The sequence below is a fragment of the Girardinichthys multiradiatus genome, chromosome 17 (assembly GCF_021462225.1).
Source record: "Girardinichthys multiradiatus isolate DD_20200921_A chromosome 17, DD_fGirMul_XY1, whole genome shotgun sequence".
Lineage (NCBI taxonomy): Eukaryota > Metazoa > Chordata > Actinopteri > Cyprinodontiformes > Goodeidae > Girardinichthys > Girardinichthys multiradiatus.
Genome location: NC_061809.1, coordinates 13,954,593 through 13,979,594, shown reverse-complemented (window position 1 = coordinate 13,979,594; position 25,002 = coordinate 13,954,593). Strand labels below are relative to the sequence as shown.

Genomic DNA, 25,002 nt, shown 5'->3' with positions numbered 1-25,002 from the left:
AGAAAATAGAATTTCTGCCATAACTAGTGTGTCTGTATTTTACAGGAATGCAACAAGGTTCACATTCAAACAACTCACTGTTATCCATCCAGAAGATGACAGGAGGAGGCAGGCCTGCAGGGGGTCGACATGGAAGCAAGAGGGAAAGCCCCTTCTTCACCACAATCTGCTCATTTCTTTCCTTCGACCACAAGGGGGACCCTGTGAGTCACAATAAGCAAACAAGGGGCCTGTATGATTTGTTTATACTAGTAGTGTTAAAAAACACAGATATTTAGACATAACTGAATAATGTTTTCTTACTGGACTGTCTGATGACAATGTTATTGGATAGAGCTTTGCCATGCTCGTTGCTAGCTGTACACTGATATGTCCCCTCATAGGCCTCAGCCTTTTCTCCACTGATGTCGATAACCAGTGTTCCTGAACCACGCTTCATCAGGACTTTGGAGTCTTTCTCCACATCAAAGTTGGTCCCATTCCTCGTCCATGAAAAGCTACAGATAACAAGAGTAAATAATATATCTCAAACGGGATGGAGGAAAATGTAAAACATGAAAAAGGGCAAGAAATAAAATAGGTCAATTATGAAAGAGGTAAAACAAGAAATGTTTGGACTGCAACATTGGAGCTTTGTGAAGAACAAGCAAGAAACTGCTTCCAGTGCAAATGAAATGCTCAACTGCAACTTCAGTTGTTTACACTGCAAAATTCAAAGCAAAGCTCCCTTTCCTCTTTCAGCTGCACAGACATAGACGAACACACAAAAGTGTGTAAGAACATCAGTCAATCACTTTAATGAAATCAAATGAACTTATTGCAAATACTTTGTATGACTAATTACTAATTGCATTCAATAACCATTTTCATGTCACTATTTTCTGCAGGACACAGAGACTGCCACTGGAGTTTGGCACGGGATTCCAAGTAGCAGTGAGTTTTGTCCTCACTTGACTGATTCATATGAATTACAGAATTTAACACTTCTGTTTGCAGAAATAACTAATACTCCTATAGTACAACTAGAAGCTTGCACATTTATAAGGTTTAAAGAATATACTGGTCCTTCTCAAAATATTAGCATATTGTGATAAAGTTCATTATTTTCCATAATGTCGTGATGAAAATTTAACATTCATATATTTTAGATTCATTGCACACTAACTGAAATATTTCAGGTCTTTTATTGTCTTAATACGGATGATTGTGGCATACAGCTCATGAAAACCCAAAATTCCTATCTCACAAAATTAGCATATTTCATCCGACCAATAAAAGAAAAGTGTTTTTAATACAAAAAATGTCAACCTTCAAATAATCATGTACAGTTATGCACTCAATACTTGGTCGGGAATCCTTTTGCAGAAATTACTGCTTCAATGCGGCGTGGCATGGAGGCAATCAGCCTGTGGCACTGCTGAGGTCTTATGGAGGCCCAGGATGCTTCGATAGCGGCCTTTAGCTCATCCAGAGTGTTGGGTCTTGAGTCTCTCAACGTTCTCTTCACAATATCCCACAGATTCTCTATGGGGTTCACGTCAGGAGAGTTGGCAGGCCAATTGAGCACAGTGATACCATGGTCAGTAAACCATTTACCAGTGGTTTTGGCACTGTGAGCAGGTGCCAGGTCGTGCTGAAAAAGGAAATCTTCATCTCCATAAAGCTTTTCAGCAGATGGAAGCATGAAGTGCTCCAAAATCTCCTGATAGCTAGCTGCATTGACCCTGCCCTTGATAAAACACAGTGGACCAACACCAGCAGCTGACACGGCACCCCAGACCATCACTGACTGTGGGTACTTGACACTGGACTTCTGGCATTTTGGCATTTCCTTCTCCCCAGTCTTCCTCCAGACTCTGGCACCTTGATTTCCGAATGACATGCAGAATTTGCTTTCATCCGAAAAAAGTACTTTGGACCACTGAGCAACAGTCCAGTGCTGCTTCTCTGTAGCCCAGGTCTGGGGAATGCGGCACCTGTAGCCCATTTCCTGCACACGCCTGTACACGGTGGCTCTGGATGTTTCTACTCCAGACTCAGTCCACTGCTTCCGCAGGTCCCCCAAGGTCTGGAATCGGCCCTTCTCCACAATCTTCCTCAGGGTCCGGTCACCTCTTCTTGTTGTGCAGCGTTTTCTGCCACACTTTTTCCTTCCCACAGACTTCCCACTGAGGTGCCTTGATACAGCACTCTGGGAACAGCCTATTCGTTCAGAAATTTCTTTCTGTGTCTTACCCTCTTGCTTGAGGGTGTCAATAGTGGCCTTCTGGACAGCAGTCAGGTCGGCAGTCTTACCCATGATTGGGGTTTTGAGTGATGAACCAGGCTGGGAATTTTAAAGGCCTCAGGAATCTTTTGCAGGTGTTTAGAGTTAACTCGTTGATTCAGATGATTAGGTTCATAGCTCGTTTAGAGACCCTTTTAATGATATGCTAATTTGGCGAGATAGGAATTTTGGGTTTTCATGAGCTGTATGCCAAAATCATCCGTATTAAGACAATAAAAGACCTGAAATATTTCAGTTAGTGTGCAATGAATCTAAAATATATGAATGTTAAATTTTCATCATGACATTATGGAAAATAATGAACTTTATCACAATATGCTAATATTTTGAGAAGGACCTGTAGACTAGCTTTAGTTCAGTTCCAGACTTTATTCTTTTTTAAGGCAGCAAAATGTTAGCACCATAGTAATAAGGTTCCAAGAGGTAAAGGATCAGGGTAGACAAAGTAGAAACGCACCTACAATATCTTGTAAAATGATTCATCCCACTTGAAGATTTTCACAAACTGAACCTCCAACTCAGTCTCAAGTCTTTTGCAGCCTCTAACAGGTTTTCTTCCAGGACTGCCCTGTATTTAGCATCTATCTTCCCATTAACTTTGGCCAACAGATACTCCCACCTGTGCTATGAATCTATGCTGCCCCTTCAGAGTTATAATGGGCCTCTTGACTGCTTCTGATTAATGCTATCCTTGCCAAATCTGCAAACGGGTGAACAGCCATGTCTTGGTAAGTTTGCAGTGGTGCCAAACTGTTTACATTTTCCAATGATGGATACAACAATGCTCTGTGAGATGTTTACCGCTTGAGATGTTTTATAAACTAATCTACCTTTAAATTATCCATAGTTTTATCCCTGATCTGTCTGTGGTGTTCCGCCACCTTCATGATGCTGTTTGTTCCCTGATACCTATGAAATAACCTCTGAGGTCTACACCGAAGAGCTGTATTCTTACTGAGATGAAATTGTACACGGGTGTCCTCTATGCCCTACTGTGTATAAGTACAGCACAAAAAATCCCAGTAAAATACAATAATTATGGTTTTAATGGGACAAAATGAGAAAATATTCAAGGTATATGGCTACTTTTGGAAGGCACTGTACATTTTTAAGTGTCAAACTGAAAAATGCCTCTGATTTAATTGCGGAGGTTTTTGACTGATTCTAACTTATTTGTTCCAATGATTGGTGGCAAATCAGCAGCAGAACAGCAGCTAATCCACTCTTCCGGGTGTGTTTCTCAACCGCCTGGGCTCCATGACGACAGTTGCTGTGGCAATTTATCTTTTCCATGCGCCTGCAGGTTAAGATGCCCTCGGAAACAGGGCTGTAATTCAGCAGAGAGGAAGCACAGCGGTGGCATTAAATTATTCAATAAGTATTTTGGAGTTCCCATCTCACCTGGGATGAGGATTCCCTTTGGCCTCGCAGTGAATGACGATGTTCTCCCGCGGATCAAAGATGAAATCCTTTGGGGACTGCAGTGTTATGGTGGGGGGTTGAGGTACTGGAGAAACATGCATAGAAGTGTAATTCATACACACATCAGCACTGAATTGACTTCGTATAATATTCCATACTTTGTATAAACAAGCAGGTGAACTATTCAAGCAACATGCATGCTTAGCCAAACTTGTCAGACAGGAGTTGTGGGGCAAACAAAGGCATAAGCAGCAATCTCACCCCTGAGCTGATGGCTTACCGTTTCCTAACTTCAAATTTACACTTCAAGCAACACTCCACGCCAAGCAATGTGCTCAGTAGAGCTGTGTTGAAAAAAACTCCATGCATGTTGTTACTAAAGCCACACAAAGAGGAAATCAATATATCTGAAGGACAAAAACTGCACACAAAACGCCAAGGCTGTTTTTTAGGCAACTTACATCCTTCCAGTACTTTAGCTTTTAGTCCCCCATGACATGCCGGAACAAACAGCAGATTGAGGTGAAAGAAAATATTTAGAGTTTGATAGAGCCAGTGTAATCAGCTTTCCCTCTTTTAGCTTGCATTTTATTGAAGAAGGTGGAATAAATGCAAGAAGTCTTTTTACACACAGTGTTTGAAATTACAGAAATCAGTTTGCAGAAGAGAAACAGCATGTAGCATTATCTGTAAATGTTACATTATTGAGAGTGATACTTACGATCAAGAGGCACTTCAAGTCCTGTAGTCATGTGACTCAGCAGTATCAATAGCACACCTTGGAGACCTGGTGCCCATTTTTGTCTTTTGTCCATGTTTGTATGTGTCGGTAACGCAATGATAATCTTTCCTCCAGGTTTAACAGCAGAGGAAGAATGATCAATGTGTGAAGAAGAAGAATCAACTCTACAAAATATAAAAACAGAAATGTGTAAAACCAACAATATTTCTCCTATTTCATCATGTTTTATTTAAGTTTGGCTTTATTGTAAATAAATTGTAACATCAACTCATGGGCTGAAGTGGAAAATAATGTTTGGATGCAACTTTCACATCTTAAGAGTCTAAATTGTCACTCACAACCCGCTGTATGAAAAGTAGTTCACACGATGTAATGCTAAACAGTAAAATGTAGAGATGCCACCGGTCTGATCTAATATAGATGGCCAACAATCCTGCAGCAAGCTCAGTCCAAGTTAGTTATCTACAGGGGTTGGACAATGAAACTGAAACACCTGTCATTTTAGTGTGGGAGGTTTCATGGCTAAGTTGGACCAGCCTGGTTTCCAGTCTTCCTTGATTGCACATTGCACCAGTAAGAGCATAGTGTGAAGGTTCAATTAGCAGGATAAGAGCACAGTTTTGCTCAAAATACTGAAATGCACACAACATTATGGGTGACATACGAGAGTTCAAAAGAGGACAAATTGTTGGTGCATGTCTTGCTGGCGCATCTGTGACCAAGACAGCAAGTCTTTGTGATGTATCAAGAGCCACGGTATCCAGGGTAATGTCAGCATACCACCAAGAAGAACGAACCACATCCAACAGGATTAACTGTGGACGCAAGAGGAAGATGTCTGAAAGGGATGTTCAGGTGCTAACCCGGATTGTATCCAAAAAACATAAAACCACGGCTGCCCAAATCACGGCAGAATTAAATGTGCACCTCAACTCTCCTGTTTCCACCAGAACCGTCCGTCGGGAGCTCCACAGGGTCAATATACACGGCCGGGCTGCTATAGCCAAACCTTTGGTCACTCATGCCAATGCCAAACATCGGTTTCAATGATGCAAGGAGCGCAAATCTTGGGCTGTGGACAATGTGAAACATGTATTGTTCTCCGATGAGTCCACATTTACTGTTTTCCCCACATCCGGGAGAGTTACGGTGTGGAGAAGCCCCAAAGAAGCGTACCACCCAGACTGTTGCATGCCCAGAGTGAAGCATGGGGGTGGATCAGTGATGGTTTGGGCTGCCATATCATGGCATTCCCTTGGCCCAATACTTGTGCTAGATGCCAAGGACTACCGAACCATTCTTGAAGACTATGTGCATCCAATGGTTCAAACATTGTATCCTGAAGGCGGTGCCATGTATCAGGATGTCAATGCACCAATACACACAGCAAGATTGGTGAAAGATTGGTTTGATGAACATGAAAGTGAAGTTGAACATCTCCCATGGCCTGCACAGTCACCAGATCTAAATATTATTGAGCCACTTTGGGTGTTTTGGAGGAGCGAGTCAGGAAACGTTTTCCTCCACCAGTATCACGTAGTGACCTGGCCACTATCCTGCAAGAAGAATGGCTTAAAATCCCTCTGACCACTGTGCCGGACTTGTATACGTCATTCCCAACACAAATTGACGCTGTATTGGCTGCAAAAGGAGGCCCTACATCATACTAAAAAACTATTGTGGTCTAAAACCAGGTGTTTCAGTTTCATTGTCCAACCCCTGTATGTGAAGCACTTTGAAACTTTGCTTTAAAAAGTGCTATAGAAATGAAGTTTATTATTACCAGCTTTTCTTAGAAACCACCGTTAACATTCCAGTAAAGTCCCTTGTGGCACCTACCATTCTGTCTCAAAACACTCTATAGTTTAGACTTAGCATTGTTACAGCTGACAAGAATTTACATTTAGGCATGAAAGGATTGTTCTGAGATTTATTATGTAATTATTAATCTTGTAAGCAGAAATACAATTGAAGATATGGGAAAAAGTTACAATAGCATAGCTAAACAATCTGGTTTACACGTAACACAACAAAATGACCAGAAACAACACTAAACATTTAAGTAAAAGTGTTGTGAAATGCATTTAGATGCTTTGGCAGTTTCTGATTTCAGTGGGACATCAATGGACAAAGATGTAACCTTAATTTTAGATTTCATAGGGAATTTATAGTGAATCTATGAACACAAAACATTTACTCTCTAAGGTTAATTTCTTTCATTTATGACAAGCCCGTTAAAAGTTTTAACAGGCTTGTCTCTTGGATATCCAATCATTCGGTCAGTACAGAGACTCTGCCAGAAGGAACCATCAAAACAAGAGTTGTGTGTCCCAAACCACTGTCCATGCAACTGTCCCTTCTTCTGTTATCCAACAAATGGAGAAACAGTCACCTGAGCTACATCAGAGTAGCATTTACTTTTTTGTGTTCATTCCCTAATCCACTACTATAAAAGCAGGGCTAAATCTTTCAGATACAAATATATCCGGGTTGATTTCTCGAGGTTTCCAACTAGTATTGAGCATTTTCGTCTTAAAAAAGGCAACCTCTTGTCCATACCATGTGTACAGCTGAGATGCCCTTTCTACATGTGAGCATGATGACATGTGAATATGCTCAGCTGGAAAAAAGAAATCATAACCCTGTTGCAGATATAGCTGCATGCATATTGACATGCACAAACACTCCACATTACCAGAATCGTGCTCGGCTGCGTGTCAGATACATCAAACTAAACGAGTGGAGATCCGCAAGCTCTAGATTCTGCTGGTTTGAGGATCACCGAGGGATACCGGCTGATTCATCAGAAACGCAACAAAATCATGTTATCATTAATGTTCTCCGGTAAACTGCACCATGGGGACAACATATTATGCCAATCCCTTTTTTCGCCATTGCGCACAGTTCACAAACTATCAAATATGCTTTAGCAGACCATGTCTCCTAAGCAAAATGTAATCAATATTCAACTGGCAGAATTTAAACAAGTTCCACCTTTCATTAATTATCACTACTCTGTTAACAGATATGTAAAATATTTTATTGAGTGAGAATAAAATAATTAAATGCAGAAGATTGTTATTTTTCTCATGTTTCCCTTCTGCTAGATCCATGCTCAAATGTCTGTCTTGTGACCTGGACAACATACATAGTCAAACTGAGCCAGACCTCTTCTACTCTTCTACATATTTTAAAATATATATTGTTTTGGAGCGAAACCTGGAACACCCAGTAGGAATGATCCAGTTTGGACATCATTTAGCAGATAAGCGATCGATATTTGTTTAGTCTGTTTTTTAAGTAGCAAACATTTTGTTTTGGTACCAGGGGGCATGAAAAGTGGCATTATGAGTTATGGGTTTGCTTGCAGACTGCTAGTTATGTAATATAATTGCCTGGCTTGTGGGTTGTAAGGGTGTCACAGAGACCCACTGATGAAACAAATGGGTACATCACAGTGTGTTGTAAAAGGTTCAGTAGCACAAGACAGACCATGCAGAAAATTACTGCCATATCATGTATCAAGCATTATTCACTCAAGATATCAACGCCTACCATCTGGACAAGAGTAAAATACTCTTTACAATACTAAGTGTCATCCTGCAACCTGTCTAAAAGAGTGCCATTAACCAGACTAACAGTTAACTGTCCCATGCATTTTCTGTTATAAACACCAGAGCACATTCATTTGGAGTTGACATTTATTTTGGGATGCATGGGCTGATGACAAGAGGTACGGCGTCATCTTTAGAGGTGAATAAGTTGTTGTTAGTCCATGGATAACAATTGTTTGCATGTATGCTGGCACCAATGCAAATGTTGCGGAGAGGTGCACTGGCATTATTCCTGTTATTATGGCAGTGTACACCTGGGGATACGATTTTCAAGAAGCTCTGAAAGTACAGCTCTATGTGGATGATGTAGAGCCTTCAAAGGTTGAGAATACTACCTAGTGCAAAAACAGTGTTGAAATCCACTAATGACACAATTTGTACCTAGTTCCTCAGAGAAAGAGCCTCAAAGACATGTTCTTGGTGTTTTCTGTGGTAAACAAATGAAGCATTTCCTTCCTAAATGCACCTTTAAAAGCACTATATCAAAAATTTAGAACATCAATAGGAATTATTGTGGGATAACATACATTTTATACACTGCAATAGGTCTGGACTGAGAAATGGATCAGACTATGTCACTGTGAATGCATAGACATATTAAATAAGGTAAGCGATTCATACAATCAGAATGTTACATGGGTGCAGGATACTGAAAGCCTTGAAATCTGAAGATGAAATGATCATAACTTGTCGACTGTATCGACTGCATTTGATACAGTCGACCATAATATTCTCTTAAAAAGGCTGGAATATGCTGTAGGGATCAAGGGAACAGCGCTAGGCTGGTTTAAATCATATCTGTCTGACAGATTCCAGTTTGTTCATGTAAATGATAAATCATCTTTAAACTCCAGGATTAATTGTGGAGTACCACAGGGTTCAGTACTTGGGCCAATTCTCTTTACTATATATATGCTTCCAATAGGTCAAATTATCAGCCAGCATAGGATAAATTTTCACTGTTATGCTGATGATACTCAGGTTTACTTATCTAGAAATCCTGATGAACCCAACCAGTTAGATAGACTACAAGCATACAAGCATACAAGTTATAAAAATTTGGATGACTTTAAATTTTTTGCTTCTTAATTCAGACAAGACAGAAGTTGTCATCTTTGGACCGGAGTCTTTAAAAAAGAAACTGCTTAGTCAATCACTTAACCTGGATGGCATTAAATTGACCTCCGGTAATAAAGTAAAAAACCTTGATGTTACTTTTGACCAGGACATGCCATTTAAATCCCATATTAAACAGGTTTCTAGGATTTCCTTCTTTCACCTCCGGAACATTGCCAAAATTAGAAATATCCTATCCAGTAGTGACGCTGAAAAACTAGTCCATGCATTTGTTACTTCAAGGCTGGACTATTGTAATGCTTTACTATCAGGATGTCCACAAAATGCAGTTAAAAGCCTTCAGCTGATTCAAAATGCTGCAACAAGAGTTCTGATGAAAATTAAAAAGAGAGATCATATTTCTCCTATTTTAGCTTCCCTTCATTGGCTCCCTGTTAAATCTAGAATAGAATTACAAATTCTCCACCTCACATATAAAGCCCTTAATGATCTAGCTCCATCATACATCAGAGATCTGATTGTTCCATATGTTCCTAACAGAGCACTTTGTTCTCAGACTGCAGGTTTACTGGTGGTTCCTAGAGTCTCTAGAAGTAGAATGGGAGGCAGATCCTTTAGTTATCAGGCTTCTCTCTTGTGGAATCAGCTCCCAGTTTTAGTCCGTGAGGCAGACACCCTGTCTACTTTTAAGGCTAGGCTTAAAACTTTTCTTTTTGATAAAGCTTATAGTTAGAGTGTCTTAGGTTATCAGGAAGGGAGCCTTCCTCCCTCTCTGTTGGTTGGAGTAAGGGGGAGTCAGGTTTAGCCTAAACCGGCTCAGTTATGGTTGAGGTGCAAACACACCCTCCATTTCTGTTACCTGTATGACCCCTTCTCTTTTCCAATGATTATAAATAGTCTGACAGAGGGAGGTATCCCATTCCTTGTGGTTTTTAGTATAACAATGACCATCAGTGGGACCCTTTGTGGGGTGCCTTGAGACGACGTTGTTGTAAATAAGCTCAGTTTAACTAAATACTCTGAACTGAAACTATCTGTGTAGTTATGCTGCTATAGCCTTAGGCTGCAGGAGGACATAATGACCACTTTCACCCTCTTTGCTACATTCTCACACTACTCTCCAATTTTGCATTATTTACTGTTATTTCAGCTTTTAACTTTGTTCTCTCTTTTCTCTTCCTAGAAGCTACACCTGGCCTGACACTGTTTCTACCTGTGACACCTTTCTGTAGAGGGGTATTGTACAAGCTTCTGCTGGCAACAACTTAATGCTCACTTTCTACAGATGATCCACTTGGCCCTGTCTTTCAGTGTTTAACCCTTTCTCTCTCCTAGATATAGTAATTGACTGAGCTTTTACTGTAACCAATCATATGTGCTCTCTTTCAGACTCTAACCTTGAAAACTGGCTCAGAGTTTATCTGTTCTTTCTTTCTAGGTGAAACGACTAAAGGAGCTACATCCATTAACATTTACTTTTCCTTCCCATAGAAAGTACTCCTGCATCAGTGCTTCTTTGTTCTCTTTGTGTCTGCTCTGTTCTCTCAAACCCCCAGTCGGTCGTGGCAGATGGCCGCTCACACTGAGCCTGGTATTGCTGGAGGTTTCTTCCTGTTAAAAGGGAGTTTTTCCTCTCCGCTGTCGCTACATGCATGCTCAGTATGAGGGATTGCTGCAAAGTCAACGCCAGTGACTGTCCACTGTCTCTACATGCTCATCCAGGAGGAGTGAATGCTGCAAGTCACTGACTGGATGCAATCTGCTGGGTTTCGTTAGATAGAAAAACGTTTTATCCAATTTGAATAAATAACCAACTTTGACTGCACTGTTCAATGGTTAGCATTAATTGGAATGTATGTACCTGACTGTTGTGAAGTGCCTTGAGACAACATATGTTGTGAATTGGCGATATATATATAAAACTGAATTGAATTGAATTGAATTGTTTAAACCCAGGTCAGTTACTGCACTGTGGGAGTGGAGGCATGTCCTATGACATTGTGAGAGAGAGTGAGGTAATGAACACACACTGAGGTTGTATCCAGCTGAGCTAGGGAGTGAGTGCGAGCTAACACAACCCCAGGACACAGCTAATTATGCTGACATGTCCTATTGAGTATTACTCTCGCTGAGGGATGAAAAGAAGGGATAAAGAGGGTAACATCCCTGAACACATTACAGGCAGTTCAAGCACACTAAAGCTCTTAATCTCATTGTAAAAAAAACACTGCAATATGATTACATAAATTTTGCATCTTATGTTTAGATTAATTATACTAATGCTCCATGCAGCTGCAGCAAATACTGTGCAGTGCTGCAACATCAGCAGCAGTTATGCTGAGCTATGCTGAGCTTTGCAAAACAGCAAAAACCAAAACTAAAAGTGTAGAAAAATTATTTATTTATTTTAAAACGAAGGTAAAATTTGATGCAAATTAATTAAAAATTTGGCTGTTGTGCATGTGTAAACAATCATCCATCAGGATGGATTCTCAATAAGATTTAGGTATAAACTGTGGGCATTCTAACAAATGAATATGCTTTGATCAAAACGATTCTATTGTGGCTCTGGTTGAAAGTTTGTGTTTGTTTACTACTGCAATGTATAGAGATCCATATTTAGCTCAAATCATCTACACATTAACTTAGACCAGCTTTCCCTTCCCTGCTAAAGATTAGCATGTCCCTAGCACAGTGCTGCCACCACCATGTTTGACCATAGGGTTTGTGTTTTCAAGGGGATGTGCAGTGTTTTCTGTAACACGTTCAATTTTACATGTAGATATAAATGTTTGTCTCATGCAACCAGAGCGCCTTCTTCCATATATTTGTTGTCTCCCCTGCATAAATTTGCAGATGGAGTTTCCCATAGATTTTTTCAAAGATGGCTTTTTTTGCATTTCTTCCATAAAGGCCAAATTTGTGGAGGGTATGACTGAAAGTTGCACTGTCAAAGAATTATCCCATCCGAGCTATGGATCTCTGCAGCTCCTGCACAGTTCAAGGTGTGTGATAATTCATCAAAACAATGTCCATCTATATGTTTATATCTATAAATATTTACAAAAAACAAGAACCTTTTTGTTTGGGTTTTGGTTTTCATTTTGTGTTTGTGTTGTCATCATTTCCTCGATTATTTTGTTCTTGCAATATTTAGTTGTTATTTTTGCCTTTAGGGTTTTGCCTTATTAGTTCATTCCCTTGTACTTAATTTTTTTAGTTTATTATTTGTTCTTATTTTTGTGCATATGAATTTATTTCTTATAGTTCAGTGTGAGTCTTTCTCCCTTGGATAGATGTTTCTTTGTGTCTTAGTTCTGCTGCCTTTGTGTTATTAGTCTCCCTCCCTCAGTTGCCCTGCTTTCATTCTGCCACAGCTGTTTGACTGCCTGTTTTTCATACCCTGCTCCCCCTGTGATTTCCACTGTAAGTTCTGCTTGTCTTGCACTAAAAAAGTCCTCTGTCTTACCAAAGTCTGTCTCCGCACTTGGGTCCTTTTCAACCTACAATCATGACACTTTTACTCTATAAGTGACAAAACCAACACTAATTTCAATTGTTTAGTTTTTTTTTTCTATTCTGTGTTTATCAAGCCTGCTGTGTGAACCTTTCATAGTTAAAGGCTTAACCATGAGGCTGTACTGTGTGCTGTGGTGGAACACATTGCTTTGACAGCTATATTCTTTACATAACAGCACATTTACACAAACCCAGCATTACATACATCCTAAAGCTAAAAGGGCCAATTAATTCCTTGCTGCACATTTCCTTAGATGCTGCAAAGAGAAAGCAAAAATGTTGATAACAGATGACTTATTGAATCAGTGGAATGACTTCAGCTAGTGGGTAGGTCATCTCTCATCATCCTTTATCATTTTACAAACTCTGAGGTCAGGGTAACCATGAAGCTCTGCCTTTCAGTTGTAATTAAATTACTTAATTTGCTGCTTTGTCATGATGTCTTGTGTGCTTTCCAAAACTGGCCCATGAGCATGTTGGAGTTACTGTCACACTAACAATGGCTACTTTTATTCCTTGTTCTTGGGCGTTGGGCTCTGGTGGGCGTAGAAGCTCAGTGCCCCCAACAGTTACTTTATTAAGTACCCCTGTACTTAATAAACTGTTAGGTGCCTCCATGACCTGTTTTTTTAATCAGTGAGCCACCAAGCAAGAGCCTAATTCTTACCTTTAAGATATTTCTACTATTTGCTCATCAGCAAAACCTGTGTAATTTCCGTAATCTGTACCCACCTCCACAGGTGTAATAGGAGTCTCTGCAGACATCCACTTACAGTCCCAGATTTTTGTGTCAACATTGGATGTGCATGCCAACAAGGACAATAATACTCTTAGTCGAATGTTGGTGCCAAACACACAGTAGATGAAGCAGAAAACATTTAGATCATAAGCAGAGAAATTAAACAAAACAACAAAGCTTATTTTAAAGAAATACAGTGAGTAAAGATCTGCTTTTTCCCAGTGAGGATAATTTGTCTCTCAGGACAACAAGCATTTAAAAACTGCATTGGTATTCTGATATAAATCACCTAACCCAGGTGGGTGGCTTCAGCACCACAGAACTAAATCCTTTATGAGGTTCCTGTCGATGACGTAGTACACAACCCACAATTGCAGTGTCTCCTGAAACCTTTTGTATTTGGCATGACTCACAATTGTACTGAAAGGCATTGCATAAACCAGTGCAGTGCCGCCCCCTAAGAGTAGTAAAATATGTATATCTCTAACTGGAGCGTGGTTGTTTAGCTAAACTAAAAATAGTATGAATAGGGTTCTAGCAGCTCGTGTACACTGACATGAGGGGGTATGTCAACCCCTTCAATGGTAACATCAGGCAAACCTCCAAACTACAACTCTATTGAAAACCATAAGCAGTCACATCAAATAATATACCACATAGGTGAATAATAGCTTTTCTGTCCAGCTTGGGTAGCATTGTGATGTCTATGTTATGTAGAGAGGACTTGCCATGGCTTCCACAGCTGCAAAATCCAATGGAAGCCTGGCTTCTTTACCACTGCAATGGGTTGGTCTTCCAGAGCAATACATTCAGACAACATTCTATCATCTGCTTCATCTTATTTACTGTCAGAGTTAGTTGGGACAGCAGATTTATTGAAATACCCGAACTAAGTTTGCAAGTGGTGATTGGAATGTTTTCATTTTCTGTTTTAAAACAACAGACAATTTAGCAGCATTAGATGTTACATTCTGTCACAGTATTTTAGCCTTTTATTGCTTTGTTTCTATTCTATGCAGCAGCTAGAGAGTAGCATCACATTAGGTATCCACGTTAGGAGGAGTCAGCCACTCCAATACTGCTCATTCAAATGTTTGTAACATATTTCTACAAACTACTAAACTTTCTATTTTATAACAGGTAAGCTTTTACCAACAATGTTTCATTTCTTTATAGAAAGTTAAAATTATTCATTGTGCCTAATTATGTAGTTACCAAATCAAACAAGATGTTTTCTTCTTGCTCATGCTATTTTTTTCTGTTACATACTCACTGAGTGACTACTCAGCTAAAGGTTCAGTCCTTTAAAGAACTGTATTTATCATTAGTTAATCTGTCTGACCAGTACTTTCTTAGTTCTTAGCACCATGCGCTGCATAAAAACAGTCAACATCTCTCAAAGCCATCAAATGCACTAGCATGAACTCAGGATTTACTCTTCCCCCCAGTTTGCAAAGCCTGAAGCAAACTACTATGTTGGTCACCCCTCACTCTTCAGTCACTCTAACAGACACAGATGGATCACAGCCTGATATGACAAATGAGGGAGGAGGAAAGGGAGGCAGGAAGAGGATTCCGGGAAGGGATGGAAAACAATCATTTGCAGTCACATGAAATCACAGTGGCAGAAATGTTGATGAGACAATGTACTGACTCATACTGGTTTCAACAAGATTGGACCAAAATAAATGCTCTGTTATCTGCTTAGAACATGTACAGGAACAGCAACCAATCTCTCAATAACAAGATCTGTAATTTAGAGTACAATTAGCAGATATCTATCTATCTATCTATCTATCTATCTATCTATCTATCTATCTATCTATCTATCTATCTATCTATCTATCTATCTATCTATCTATCTATCTATCTATCTATCTATCTATCTATCTATCTATCTATCTATCTATCTATCTATCTATCTATCTATCTATCTATCTATCATCTATCTATCTATCTATCTATCTATCTATCTATCTATCTATCTATCTATCTATCTATCTATCTATCTATCTATCTATCTATCTATCTATCTATCTATCTATCTATCTATCTATCTATCTATCTATCTATCTATCTATCTATCTATCTATCTCTCTCTCTCTCTCTCTCTCTCTCTCTCTATCTCTCTCTATCTATATATACACACATATATATATTATCTTTTTATAAACATCAGAAGATCTTAAGGTGTCACAGCAAGTGTAAACATTTGTCTCCTATCATCTCCACAAGTGTATACCTCAAGGCCCATTACTTGGAGCCTGTTTTTTTTCCAAATGTCATTATCATTTGTGACCAGCAACCAATGGCTTCCAGATTAAAATTATTTGCATAACGAGTGACAATTGGATCTGCACAGATGGTTTTTTTTTTATTATTTCTACTCTATACAGAAGGCAGTCTATGTCTACACAATTTTAGGTGTTGGTTCATGATGGTGAAACCAGATAACAACTGCTATCAAAGCATATCTCAAATGAAAACCATCATGGCAACTTTACATGTTCTATACTTCTGGAAGAGTTCATCTGTAGTCAATTTTACAGACAGGACATGTTTCAGGATCTATTACTGTCCCAAGACTAGATGTATATGACAATAAGGATAAAGTGGGTAAGTTGAATAGAAAATCTCTGAACCAGAACTTCTTTAGTGATTTATTTCATTTCTGCATGGGTATATGACGCTTTTATGTTGATTCTACTGTTAGCTCTGCTTTCAACTTGCAATACCAAAATATATACAAATATACCAGGTATCAAAAGATTTAGACCTCATAATGTTGATGGTCTCTGTGACTATATACAACAGTGCAAACACAGTGCTAGTTGTTGTTCTTCTGTCAACTAATTTATCAACCTTTATCAACCTTGTGGATCTCTTGTTTCCTTTTGTTCTCTCTTGTTGGGAAACTCACTCCTGCCACTAGATAGATTACATTTGGTAGATGAAAACAATTTCCTTTGGGGTAAAACATTGCCTTGAGCTTGAAGAAACAACAGGTGGTAACTTCCTACTAGTCTATCTCAAAAGAGAATGCTTTTCATGTAAAATTTGTATCTTTTTACATTAGTATTAGTTACTTAGGGATAATTATGCTTCACATGGAGAGGATCATGTTCCACTTTCTAAAGCTTGGAAGGTAAGCAGTTGTAACTTTAGAAAAACAATGCAAATGCAGCATCTATTCTCAAGTTTAAGGGAAGCCATGTAGGGTGTTGTAAATAGATGGAAAAACCCTGGGGTGAGGAGATTTATTGTAACAAAAACAATAACTTAAGATCAAATATTGCAGCTGATATAGCCATTTCCAGGAAAATACATAAATATTTAAACGATAAATTCAGTAACAAAGCGAATCTATGTCATGCAGTATTAAGCAGGAGAGACTTTCTAAGCTTGTCTTTGCATTTTGGCAAAAACAGACAAATTAGAGACGTTCATACCTAAAAGACTGCTTGTAACTTAATCATAAGTTATATCTAATTTTTCTGAGCCAGTGGTTTCAATTGTTTTCACCATAAGCATTGATCTGCTGACTTATCTGATGCCGTCTGCTTTGTTGGTCGTTATGTAGGAAGAGCTAACATCCTCTCTTCACAAAAAAAGATAGACTGACATAAATGGCAGGTCCCTTTGTCTCCAACAGCTCCAAAACCGGATCACACTGAGCCATTTAATCAAAACAAACTATCTCAGCTTCTTTTGCATGTGCAAACACACACACACACACACACACACACACACACACACACACACACACACAGGGCCTTGGTTTTTCAGGTCAGTTTTTCCAGCAACATCCACAGAAATCCCCTTGTGCATGCTTTTCTCTGAGGCTTTGTGATGTGCTGATGGTCAGCATCCCCATGCCATGACAGCCCCCATCCGCCCCTCTGACACTGACCCATGGGGGCTTTTGTCCTTCTCTGTTGTTTACCACCACAATAATGCTGAAATGGCAGGGATGTCCTAGGGTACAAAGTGACACCTCTGGGAGACTACAGCACCAACATATATATTTATGTTGCTAATAATATGACAAATAACTGGCTTTTTTGTTTTGAAACCCAATCATTGTATTGTTTATAGGAATTTTATTCCTTTTAAAGAGAGAAAGTGTACAATTTCTGCTCATGTACGTATAGTGCTGCGGAAAACTATTTGCCTTAAGGCTTATTCTGTTTTGTTTTTATATCATGCATAGGTCTTTAACATGATCAAATGTTAATATAATACAGAGATAACCTAAGTAAATACAAAATTTTGTTTTCAAATGTTGGAAATGTTCTCCAATTTGGTGTATCTTGACTTAGGGTGATGGCTGATTTCTAGGCTAGGCTGTATCAACAGTGAGTAAAACTTTCTTACTTATGCAGATGAAGGCGCTATATATAACCAAATGTTATGTGGAAAAACAAATTGCATATCCTACACATTCAAACTTAGTTGAATAACGATAAAACTGAAAAAAAAACTTTTAAAAAATGAAGTGAAAAAATAAACAGTTCATGGAAGAGAGCAGACTATGAAATATAATATGAAACAAATAAGTAATAACTCAGAGATTTCATACAGTGTACTTACAGCAAAGCTAATGCCATCAACTGGAACTGAGAAAAAGGCAATTTTTCCAAGATTGTTTGGGGCCATACAAAACTATTTCTGCTTTTTTAGGTGAAAGGCAAATAGTTACAGTCAGCAGGCTTTAATGTTTCCTATCAATGTTGCCCAAAGGGAGCATGTAGAAGTCAAAAACTACTGGTCCAAACACTGAACCCTGAGGAACTCCATCAAGTCCAGTATAGTTGAAAAAACATGAATAAAATGAGATCTGTCTGATAAGACTGCCATAAGGGATATAACTGCTTTTATCTAAATCACGAAAAGGTGCACTAAAAGCTTACTTAAAAATTATTGTGTAAAAACAGAATGAGAACAATGGACATGTCACAATCAACAGCTGAACAGAAAAAAAAAACACTTTGAGGCATAATGCTTCACTGAATTTTTTTGCATTTATTATAAATGCACAGTATTGGTTTAGAAAACATCAAATAAGCCATCCCTTCACTGTGAATTTTACTGGTTAACATCCTATTCTCCAAATTCTATCTGATGTAGACTTTGGCTGGTTTTGAAGTTTTCAGGTGGGAGTATGTGAACTGTATTGTTAAAATGAAATATACAAAGGGCTTGCACATGGGTTTCATTTTAATGCAGTGCATATAAACAAAGCTGTAAATCCTTCTGGGCCTGTAAATGAACCAAGTCTCATTGGTATTCCTGGGTGCTATTGCAAAGTGAAAGGTATTGATGAGCTAAACGATACACATGGCCTTGCTTTGTGACTTAGAGCTCTACTACAATATGTGCAGTTCACAGGATTTGGGTAAGTTTGTCTTTCAGTGCAAGACTGGTGAGAGATGGTTGTTATACCATTACACTCAGATTTGATGCATATATTCTTGTTGTATTAGTTAATGACAGATACAGAGCCAGGCATGAAGACGATGAGACAGAGTAGGCTAGAGTGCTGACAGGAATGGAAAGGGCATGATGGGAAAGTGGGGGCAGAAGGTGCGAGAGGGAGGAATGTAATTGACGTGTTATGGCAGTGTAACAAGCTGGCATGGCCACTTTTTTGCCTCCTCCATCCATCTGTTCATCAGGATTACTCATGAAAAGGAGGAGAAAGCAAGCTGGAGTACCACAGAGCAGATATCCACCATCCCAACATGCAATACCTGAAAGGGAACCACTTTTTTGTGACTTCTATACACTAAACCAAACTCCTGTTATGGTGACTCACAGTTTAAATTATGGCTCAGTACATCCAAGTATCCTCATGGGATTGTTCGGGAAACAATGATGTAATTAAACATGGAAACATAGTAGTGGCATGTTATGTAATACTGCATGCTCTAGTTATTAAAACTATTGCTCCCTGCTGGCAGATTTGTTTTATTGGGTTTCCACATGGTGGATGAAGCAAATGATTTATTATGCAATATATATTCAACCTGCATTACTATATTACTGTTAAAAGCAGCGCAAAGGAGTACTTGAAACTAACTGATATACTGCATCGATTGATGGCTGTGTAAAAGCCATAGTTGAACTGTGCTTTTACAAAATGAGTTTGTGGAGTATGTTCAGCAGCAGGAGAACAGCAGGTGATGCCAAGTCATGTGGCTTGTATCTTTCCCAGTCATATTCAAACTGTGTTCAAACTCATGCTTGTCCTATCACCTAGCAGGCAAATTTCTACTTTGCATGTATTTTATTGTTGCTCAGTGAAAATCAACACTTCTGCTGAGTTACTTTGATTGCATTTCCAAAAAGCTAATTATTTTGATTTGGTAACACTAAATGAATATCGATCTAGGCTGTTTGGAAAAATTATAAGCCATTAATCTCAATGTCTTCAAATCATACAAACAATATATTATTTTAACTCTCTTAGGTTTGTTTTTTATATGTTGGTGCAGCACTTTTTTCTTCATCAGGTAGTAATGTGCAAGTCATTTACTGAAAACCCTTAATTTATAACGTATAAAAACAGAACCTTTTTGGTCTTTGATGCAAAGTTTTGAAGTTTAGGTAAAAGTATTTGATATATGCTTTAAGTTGTAAATAAAGCTAATCTTATAAATTCTTTATTTTCTGTTGGACTCACAAGTTTAGCAAAAAGAATGTAGCACATTTTTTTTTTCTTTTAAGATCAATATTGTTTAACCTTTAATAGCAGAATTAAGGCAAAATGTACATAAATTAGCTTGTAAGCCTTAGAGGTTGGCCACAACTAGAATTAACAAATCATAAAAAACTGGAAGTCTGATTGAGCAATTATATTTGTTTGCAAATTGTAAAAGACCTCTACAAAGTACCACAGAACTGTGTGACGGGGAAGGAAAAGGATTCGTGGAATAAAAAAAATATATTTTGCAAATAAACATCTGAGAAGTATGGTGTGTATTTGTATTCAGCTCCATTTACTCTTATTTCCCTAAATAAAATTCCTTTGCAACCAGTTGTTTTCAGAGGTCTCAGAATTAGTTAAATTCATATGGTATATAACTATGATCAAGCAAAAACAGGATTAAATCAATTTTGCTTGTCAATAGACAATATAAAATGACACATGAAGCATTAAAGATCATCAACGGTCATCAACACAGGAGACAAGTAGAGATATATTGTCTACAACCTACATAGTGTAGAAAAGAAACATTAGAATTTATATTCCTTAACAGTAAATTTCGTGAAATTTCATTTTGAACATTATTGTTTCCTCATGTTTATTGTTTGTTAAAGTCTAACTGCAGGAAATTACATGTGCTATGCCTAAACATAAAAAGAAAGAAACGTTCCATTTACATTAATCAAATTTTAGCATTAAACCTAACAAATAATTTGTATAACACATTTGTTTTGCTGGAGGAGTCAGTTTGGTGAAAGAATATTAACAACTCTGAATGCTACTACTCACAGCTGAATATCATTTAAATAGAAAATGTTTCTTCATCCATCTGTACTTTCTTTCACTTAACTATATGTTCACCTTCAGTTTGCAGGTGGATAACGATTTTCTTTCAACAGTCAGATGCTGCAGTTTGCAGAGGTAAAACTGGAGATAGTATAAATCAGTGCTCAGCACTTTCCAGCTTAACTTCTGTATTTCAAATACAGCAACTTTAAGAAAATGCTGTAAAATTCCCAAAATATCTTTAAACAGTGAGAAGCACCCATGCACCATTCAAACTCAAAGGTTAACCGTTCAGAAACAGGTTCAATACTTGACTGTAACCCAATCCCTATCAAGTGTGAGCTGCTGCAGTGAAATAACATCCATAGAATGATATCAGACCTAAAACAGCACCCTAATGGGACAAAATACATGCAAGAAGCTATAGCAGTAACACTATTATAAACACAGACTCATAATAAAAAATAAAAAAAAGCAATTACAGCAAGCTGCAGAGCATTATAGGTTTGAAAAGACAAACAATATACAATTTATTTTAGCACTGAACCTTTAAAGCTGTGTAGTACAGGTCACCTCCGACAAAATCATTACGAGCACAACAGTGCAAAGAAACAACCATAACTTCAGAAGCTATGATTTAATAAAATAAAGCATATTGTAATTAAAATGGTTTATTTTATATTGCAAATGGTCTAGCACATGTCGACAAACCTAACAAGTTGAAGGAGGTTATTGCAGCGATTAGAGAACCTATGTCACAAACAGCATATCTAGCAACTTTACTTCTAAACATCATAAATCCCCTAAAGACAAATGAACGTGAGTCGCTGGCATGTAGTATATCAGGCATATATATCTGTCCACCAACCAAAACTAGTAGAGAAGGATTTTTGACTCACCTGTTCGGCGTGAATCTCAGAACTTTGTTCTAATTTTATATCAGACCTGCAACACAGAGGAAGAAAAGTGTAGTGAGACTGGATGTTTTAACAGCAATAAAAAAAAAAACTCTAGTTCATTGCAAAGAAGTAATACGTGTATTAAAGAGCCCAGTGAAAAAAACATTTTAAAAAATATATAAGTAGAAGGTGTAGGAATGAGTACTAGAACTGGTGTTGATATATTTATCTCATGTTTTTACTTCATGAAATTCTTAGGAAACAACTCTCAGTATGATTATTAATAAATATAATTCTTGATTAAGTGTAACACAGTTTTAAAACAAATCTTAACTTTGATTAAAACCCAAAATCCCCTTCTTTAAACATGTGGTGCAATCATTTCCTGCAGTAGTTCAAGAATACCTGCTTCAGAACTAGGTTTGATTTTGCCGTTTCTCTCCTTTGATACTCCACTAAGTGAGGCAGAGAACAGGCACAAGGGGAGGAACACACAAGTGTCTATGCGGTGTTTATTTGATCCGCCGATATCACATCCTTTCAAGGCCTTTAAATGAGTGCCTCATATGCAGCACTTTAAAGGAGAGAGTGTGAAATACTTTATTTAAATTTAATGGTTGGTGACTCCAAAAGACAGAATAAAAAAATTAGCCGGTTATTTGATCCACATCTGGCTTCCTTCACAGTGGTGTATTATTATTATTTAAACATTTTTAATATAATTTAAAGTAGCCTATGAATATGATAAAAAAAATTCCAAAAATGTTTTATTATAAAAGAAAAAGAGGTTCAGATTAGTCCTCAAAGCAAACAGATTTCATTTTATTCACCTTCTGTTGGCCAGAAGCTCCTGAATACATAAGCACATCTCCCTCCCCAGAGAATACTCAGTAAATGAATATGTCTTGCTGAACACATGGCCTTTATTCAACCACAATGTCCCTCTGTCACTTTTATTACTTCTACCTCTATCAGAGTGCATGCACAAATAAAATCCACCCAAACTGCACACAATCATGCATAATGCCCCTTCCACCTCCAACAAAGAGGCTATACTCCGTGACCACAAATGCATTATCATAATCCCCAGAGGGACCCTTCATTCATCCCACATTAGCAAAACAAATAATGTGTTCCTATTTCAACCAGGATCTTCAAAACTGTTGCCAAGGACTTCAAATCATGGGAGCAGCTTTTAAAAAGACGAAATAAAAATCAAATAAAATTTTTCCCCTAAACTGAATTTACTGGTTTATTTTCCTGTGAAAAGTCTATAGTATATGTAAGCAATAGACTGAATGGTCTGAATTACAACAGCTAGAACTGATTTAATTCTGTACTCTTGACTGATCTGCTTTGAACTTGGATTCCATTGATCTTATCTGAGCAGAACTGAAGCAAGCTGAGCTGAAACAAGAGAGGACAGACAAAGATAACGGGGAAGAGTGGGGTGAGGGGGGGAAAAGTGTGAGATCCTAATGAATGGAGACAGAAGCGCACCGAGACATCAGAAAACTCTTGCTTGAGGCAAATGCGGGATCGTGGGAGAAAGACTTTGTTTGAGAGGGAAAGAAAAAAGGTAGAGGAGGAACAAACATGAAAAAATTAAGAGCAGGAGAGTACTGGAAAAATGCATTATTAAGTAGCTAATCTAAAAGCACTTCATCATCAGAGTGGGGTGGGGGGCATGTGGCACATGTTCTAATCTACACTAATATCAAATAATGAGCTTCAAAGGTGTTTTTATGAAGTCAAAAGAGACAGATGCGATTTCATGTACTCTATATATACCTTAAGCTATTGGTTTTCATTTGTGCTTTCAAACACATGGTTGAAATATGTATAGCTCACAAAAACAGACCTACATATCTAATGCAAACTTAAAGAGTACACAGTTTTTTTTCACAAATAGCAGCTGCCGATGGAGACCTATTCAGCTGTTATGACTAATGCTGATGAAGATGACTTGCTGCCGTTCAAACTGAGCATCAGAATAGGGCAAAAATGCAGTTTCATTGACTTTGAACTGTTGATCTACTGGGATTCCCCACAAAAACATCACTCAGATTTACAAAGCATGGACAAAAAAGAGAAAATATCCAGTTAGCTGCAGTGGTGTGGATGGAAATGCCTTGTTGGTGTCAAAGGTCAGAGGAGATTGGACAGACTGTTCCAGGAGGACTAAATTAGTATCCCCAATAGCCAGTTATTACAATCTTGATATGTCCCTCAACACACAGCAGACTACTTTGAAGAAGTTGGCCTACAGCAGAAGAACACAACACTGAGTGCCAGTCATGTCAGCTAAGAACAGGAAACTAAGGCTACAATACACACAGAATCAATAACACTGGAAAATACTAGACTAAACATGTCAATGAGATCACTGCAATCCAATGACCGACCAATCACCAGATCTTAACCAAACAGAGAATCTTTTGATTATGGTGGAATCAATAACAAAATCAACAATTGACTAGAATAGCTCTGTGACACCATTGTGAATGTGAAATGAGTTTTAATTTGTCTAATCTAAAATTTTAAAATCACAAACATGTGATTTGTTTGTAGTGATAAGGGATTTTTGGCCAGAGTCATTTGACCATTCACCATATGAAGATTCCATTTGTTATATAAAAAACTAGAACCTCAGACCTCGACCTAGTAAACGTGAGTGCCATCTGTCTGAGTAACAGACTTCTTGGCATTGCTTAAAGAACCCAGACTGCCATGAAATTAGTCTGACTCAGTTTCACTCAGTGCTCACTGGAGGTCCACACATCAGCTAATCCGGAGTTCAAACAGCAGGAAATAATAAATATACTAAAAGTTGTTTCTTTGCACAAAGACATAGTAACGTCACACTTGCAACTGCCTGATGGTTTCAAGTTAAAGGAAAAAGTCAAATGGGTTTTCACAGCAGGGTGGGCAGCAGCACATGGTAGTGAAATACACTGACTGCCAGTAAGACTGAATGTTTTTTGGTTCCAGTTCAGACGTGCCATCTGTCTGTGAAGAGGCTCTGGTAAGGGGCTTAGTCATCATTATTCTGCGTGTGTACTCTGTGCCTATAAACATCTGGCCTCATGCTTCTCCAGTTACAGAAAATGACAAATGATCTTTTTAAGATGGCAGCCATGCTGGAGTCATTGCAGATTTAGATAGATTGGTCCCTTGGGCACAGAAATTATGATTGCTGGGCTTGTGTTTT

The 25,002-nt window shown here is 38.2% G+C and overlaps 1 protein-coding gene across 14 annotated transcripts in view; it reads right to left on the bottom strand.

Annotated features, from left to right (window-relative positions):
* nrcama (neuronal cell adhesion molecule a) overlaps positions 1 to 25,002 on the bottom strand; it is a 76,822-nt gene that overhangs the window by 26,436 nt on the left and 25,384 nt on the right. For 9 of the 14 annotated variants that reach the window (XM_047390039.1, XM_047390041.1, XM_047390042.1 and 6 more), the window contains exons 2-7: positions 21,792 to 21,837; positions 4,431 to 4,615; positions 4,171 to 4,188; positions 3,689 to 3,794; positions 304 to 497; positions 79 to 201 (exon numbers count right to left, since the gene is read on the bottom strand). In XM_047390039.1, the coding sequence (XP_047245995.1) occupies positions 79 to 201; positions 304 to 497; positions 3,689 to 3,794; positions 4,171 to 4,188; positions 4,431 to 4,524 (535 nt within the window). In that variant the 5' untranslated portion in view covers positions 4,525 to 4,615; positions 21,792 to 21,837. The remainder of the gene's footprint in view (positions 1 to 78; positions 202 to 303; positions 498 to 3,688; positions 3,795 to 4,170; positions 4,189 to 4,430; positions 4,616 to 21,791; positions 21,838 to 25,002) is intronic. The other 5 variants (XM_047390045.1, XM_047390044.1, XM_047390033.1 and 2 more) reach the window with 1 other exon arrangement.